Raw genomic sequence first — 5143 nt, 5'->3', positions numbered from 1 at the left:
CAAGAGGCGGCCGATGCTCCCTCTTCAAAGCCTCACCGGTGATTCTTCTGGCCACAGGGCGGCCTAATGGAACTTTTGCTTGTCAAGCTTATCGTCGTTGGTTCCTGTTCTCTTCCTGGCGTGCAAGTGTCCTTATGGGGGCAATTCAACTTTGTCTTAGAGTACATATCTTCTTCCTCTGGTTCTCCGGTGTTGGAGAAGCGTGGAGGTGGTTCGATGACCCCAAGTGGTTCCTCTCCGACGATGGCCGGAGCAAATTTGAGTAGAAGTTGATATTACGACCCAGGTGCAAATTTACTTTTCGGTCTACGGACATCCATGCATATTTTAGGGATTGGGTTGTAATTTTAAGTTTACCGAGTCCTTTTGTGAGATGTACTTTCAGCGCTTTGACTTAATGCAGCTTCCTTTGGGACCCTTCCAATTGTTTAGAAATGGAAAAAAATGTATATAGCAGTGTTAGTTCTATCTCGAGCATTATGTGACAGGATTTTGGCTCACCTACGATTTCTAGTAGTTTATTATTTAGGACGACGTTGTGGCAAGATGATCCCTTGGCGCATCGGGGCGCAAACCGCCTTGTTCCTATCTGCCTTTCTTTCTCCATCAATCCCTTTTTTCCCGCCATCTTCTTTCTTTCTTCCTTTCTTTCCCGACTCTCTTCTCCTCTCTTACTACCCCTCCACCTTCCTTCTCCCATCCCTTTCGTCAGACCTTGTCGTCAACCTCATCCGATGAACATCACCACTAGTGGGAGCAAGATCGAGCGCTGACACTCATCGTCTCTGAGCTCGAGAGAGAATGTGAACCCACTAGGTCGTCGGCGAGCCTTTTAAAGAGCATGTCGTCGGGTGCTCGCCACCGCCACCGCCACCGCCGCCGCCGCCACCACCACCGCCATATGAGCCCGCTGGTCACTGGTCAGCCTCTCCTCTTCTTTCTTCTAAGATTTATTACTCCTCCCTCTTTCTTCTAGTCCCAAGCGTAGATTTTGCATAATATTTTATGCATTTTTCTTTCATGCCTAAAGTCTAGAGGACTAAACAAATACTAGGACAAGCCAAGCTGTATCATACCCAATCATCAAAACTTCAGCTCTGCTCGGGCTGCTGCTTCTTATTCTTCTTCTCTCTCCCCACCGCCTCCCCCTTCCTCGTCCTCCTCTCTCAGTCCGAAGCCGATTACTTAGCAGCTTGCCTTCGTCTTTCTCTCCTGCGGTTCCTGGAGCTACGTCTTCTCGGCCCCTGCCCTTTGGTTCGCCGCTCCGCTCCCCCCCTTCTGCCGCAAAGGGGGACACTCATGGCGAGTCTAGTAAGTACGTTTATCACCGCTTGGGTTAAGTAATTCCTGTGGTTTTTTGGCCGCGAAGGTGCTCTTCCCGGCGCTTCCTTCCCGGATTGGTTCTGTTTGGTTGTTGCACGGCGCCGTGGGGAGCTAGGGCGCCCCACTGCTATTGATTTCCGCCGCTTGGTGTCCTCCCCAAATTCGAGATCCTCCTGTTGAGATCTTGCGATCCGACGCGCTGTTTCTTGCTTCTTGCGAATTTGATTCCCTGATTGATCTGGAATTTTTTTGAAGCTTCGTGTTGGATTCATGGAGTTGCAGTGCAAACTAGTACTGACTGGTTCGTGTTCTTGTGCTGCTCTGTTTTGTTGCAGGTAGTTCTGGCATCGCTGCTTGCCGTAATTGGGCTCGCGCAGGGGGAGGCGCAATGTGCGCGGTACAGCGGGCGGCCGCGGCCACATAGCGTGACCATCACTGAGTTTGGGGCCGTCGGCGACGGCCTGACCGTCAATACGGTGCCCTTCCAGAACGCCATCTTCTACCTGCGGTCCTTTGCCGACAAGGGCGGCGCACAGCTGTACGTGCCCAAGGGGCGGTGGCTCACCGGCAGCTTCAACCTCACCAGCCACCTCACCCTTTTCCTGGAGAAGGACGCTGTCATCATCGGCACCGAGGTTGTTCTCCACATTAGTGACTTGTTAAACGCCTTCTCATTTTATCAGCATGAGAATTCTGCAGTGCTGCTGATTCCACGGATTGGATGTTCTCCTATTCCAGGATTGATGTGGCATACCTGCCGCTTTCGTTCCACACTGACAGTAGGAGCTTAGGATGTTTTCTTGATATCAATTGACTTTTTAGACATCGTTGCATGAATGTGGGTTTATTTGTCGCTTTCAACTGCATTAACATTGAGAACTGTTAGGAACTTGCAATATTCTTAGCTGTCAGCTTATTTCTTCGTTTATGTATGGTTGGTGAAAGATGTTTAGTTGGAACCATTTGACATGTCTCTAGGTAGAGGTCATATGTGATGTTTACCTTGAAATACGTTTTCGTGTTAGTATAATCATTATTTTGGTCTTGCGCATATTTAGATCTCACTATGAATTTTCTTATACATGGGTTTCCGCGTATATAAAATTTTATAAACATTAGCGGCCCAATATTCGACTATCTGCCCATCGGTTTTGTCTTTCCTAATACAAATGGGCATCGGATGGGGACACATAGCTGTCCATGTGAGGCCAGCAAACAAGGAAAAACAATTTGTACTTGGATTGTTTTGAAGTCAAGCTGCTTTCTTTAATCATGCCTGTTAGTAGGCCGATTTTGATTGCCTGCCCGTAATACACAATATTTTGTGCACATCACGGAATGGACGATGTCTTGTTGAGTTTTCTTCTACTACATTATTTTGAAGTTTGAAATTATGAGAAATAGGATAACATAGGCAGCATAAATTAGTATAAAAGGAAGAAACTTCTTATTTATACCTCATATATTCTTTTTAGTCTCGGGAATTAATTCAATACTCATTGTATTTGAAATTGACTATGAATTTGCATTTGCACTGCAGGATGTGACACAATGGCCAATTGTGGAACCTTTGCCATCATATGGCCAAGGAATTGATCTTCCGGGTGCAAGGCATCGCAGCTTAATAAATGGGCACAATGTTACCGATGTCATAATTACAGGTAAATATAGTCTTCTGTCAGACATCAGAATTTTATGTGGTTTGTTATTTGTTTTAGTATATTCAATTCATAGTCACATTTAAATTACATTTTTACAGGGAACAGTGGAATCGTAGACGGCCAGGGTTTGATATGGTGGAATTGGTTTCGCTCAAATAAATTGAACTATAGCCGGCCTCATCTTGTGGAGTTTGAGGATTCGGAAGAAATTGTGATTTCGAACTTGACATTTTTAGATTCTCCAGCATGGGGTATACATCCTGTGTATTGCAGGTATGTTGACATTTTTTTTTCCAGAGATAATTCTAAACCCATTCTTAGTGTTTGAGAGATGTATTAACATGTTTTTTTCCAGCAATGTAACAATCCGTAATGTCACAATCGAGACTGGATTGGATGCTCCACTCACCAATGGAATTGTCCCAGGTAACACTGCTCTTCATGTGCTGCTACTTTAGTAAAAGACTTTACATTATATTTAATCTAAATCATCTATTAGGTTTTGATTGGATATTTATATTCTAAATTCACACACATAAAGATTTTTTCCACAAGTAAACGTGTTTTGCTACTTAATTTGAGTTGCCATTATATGTATTTGGATGCGTTCCAGGAGCTAGTAAAAATAACCTACTTGCTATTGAAAGGAATCAGAATAAAATACCTCAGATCTACTTACCGCAAGATAAATCTATTGTTTCCTTAAATTGCTTGTGTTATTTTTGTATAAGTTCTTTGCGAACATTGTTCTACTGCAGTAGCATGGCTGAAGATTGTGAATAACTTCTGTACTGTTTTCTATGCAGATTCATGCTCGAATATGTGCATTGAGGACAGCAGAATTAGCGTCGGTCATGATGCCATCTCATTAAAAAGTGGGTGGGACAACTATGGCATTACATTTGGAAGGCCAACCTCAGACATTCACATTAGTAGAGTGGATCTGCAAGCCTCACTGGGAGCTGCTCTTGCATTTGGCAGTGAGATGTCTGGTGGGATCTCGGATGTTCATGTTGATCACCTTCATATTCATGGTTCATCCAAAGGTATATCCTTCAGGACCGCACCAGGCCGTGGTGGTTATATAAGGGATGCGATAGTATCAGATGTCCAAATGGAAGACGTCCATGTTGCAATCGAGTTCACCGGCGATTGGTCAAGCCATCCTGATGAACATTTTGATTTGTCTGCACTCCCGGAGATCAGTGGAATCACCTTAAAAGACATGGTTGGAAAAAACATTTCGTTTGCAGGAGTTTTGTCGGGAATCGATGGCGATCCTTTCACCAATATCTGCCTCTCCAATATCAATTTCACCATAGCTGATTCAGCGCATTCTGCCTCTTGGTCTTGCTCCAACATTTCTGGATACTCCGAGTCGGTATTTCCCGAGGCTTGTTCCGACCTCCACAGTCAATCATCAAATTCCTCCATCTGCTCATCCACCCTTAGCTACCATGCCCTTGCGACAGCGTAAATGCATATAGCACCCAATATTCATCCTTTCATGTTTCTGTCCATGTACAATCTGGAGACATCTAGCTCTAGCTTCATCGCCATCTTTCCCCCAAAAAAATTCTCTTCCGTTATAGGTGCATCAAAGAATCATCGGGCTTCGTACAGTCAGCTTTGAGGCTCATAATACAAAATTTTGGCTGGCGTCCTTGATGAGTCCAGAGAGGTGTTTCCTTGTACAGTTACATTTGTTCATTCAATCTGTAAGAAATTTTGTCCGGTAGGTTGTCGAGTCCAAAGAGTTGGTTTATATTGCTGTTTATTTTATTGCCATATATAAAATAAACATTATACAATATGTTAAGGTGACCCTGTACATCTTGTCATCATCATCTTGTGAGCATCCAATAGAACAGCCTCACATGTTATCCTGGGATGCACAGGCTGGCCCCTGTAGCCCAGCATGCTCCTTGTCCTGGCTGTCAAATAAATTGGTATCAATAGGGTTGTTAGGCCGGTTTTGATGGCTTCTTTGTCTCTTTGGGGGGCTTTATTGGCTTGGCTTTGTCGCCATGTCATGTCGCAAGCTCATACTATCATGCTGGGGGTTGCCATTTGTGCAAGCTTTGGCCAGCTGCATCAGTACCAAATCACCGGATAAAAATAAGCGGCCGCCGCGGAGAGGAGCTGGCACTGATGGCTGA

The 5143-nt window shown here is 44.6% G+C and overlaps 1 protein-coding gene across 1 annotated transcript; it reads left to right on the top strand.

Moving 5' to 3' along the window:
- The first annotated feature begins 1064 nt into the window (after positions 1-1064).
- Positions 1065-4847, top strand: LOC123119778 (probable polygalacturonase). Its single transcript, XM_044539703.1, has 6 exons — positions 1065-1311; positions 1659-1958; positions 2864-2984; positions 3083-3257; positions 3340-3410; positions 3791-4847. The coding sequence occupies exons 1-6, from the start codon at positions 1300-1302 to the stop codon at positions 4459-4461; spliced, it is 1350 nt and encodes a 449-aa protein (XP_044395638.1). The 5' UTR covers positions 1065-1299; the 3' UTR covers positions 4462-4847.
- Positions 4848-5143: the final 296 nt, after the last annotated feature.

The sequence above is a fragment of the Triticum aestivum genome, chromosome 5D (genome assembly GCF_018294505.1).
Source record: "Triticum aestivum cultivar Chinese Spring chromosome 5D, IWGSC CS RefSeq v2.1, whole genome shotgun sequence".
Classification (NCBI taxonomy): Eukaryota; Viridiplantae; Streptophyta; class Magnoliopsida; order Poales; family Poaceae; genus Triticum; species Triticum aestivum.
The sequence above is the reverse complement of the archived record's forward strand: the minus strand, read 5'-3'. Positions and strand labels throughout refer to the sequence as shown.

What these genes read in the sequence shown, in the direction of transcription:
- LOC123119778 (XM_044539703.1), top strand. An exon ending in ATACATCCTGTGTATTGCAG is followed by an intron (nt 3,258 to 3,339) that starts GTATGTTGACAT and finishes GTTTTTTTCCAG; the next exon opens with CAATGTAACAATCCGTAATG. An exon ending in CACCAATGGAATTGTCCCAG is followed by an intron (nt 3,411 to 3,790) that starts GTAACACTGCTC and finishes TTTTCTATGCAG; the next exon opens with ATTCATGCTCGAATATGTGC.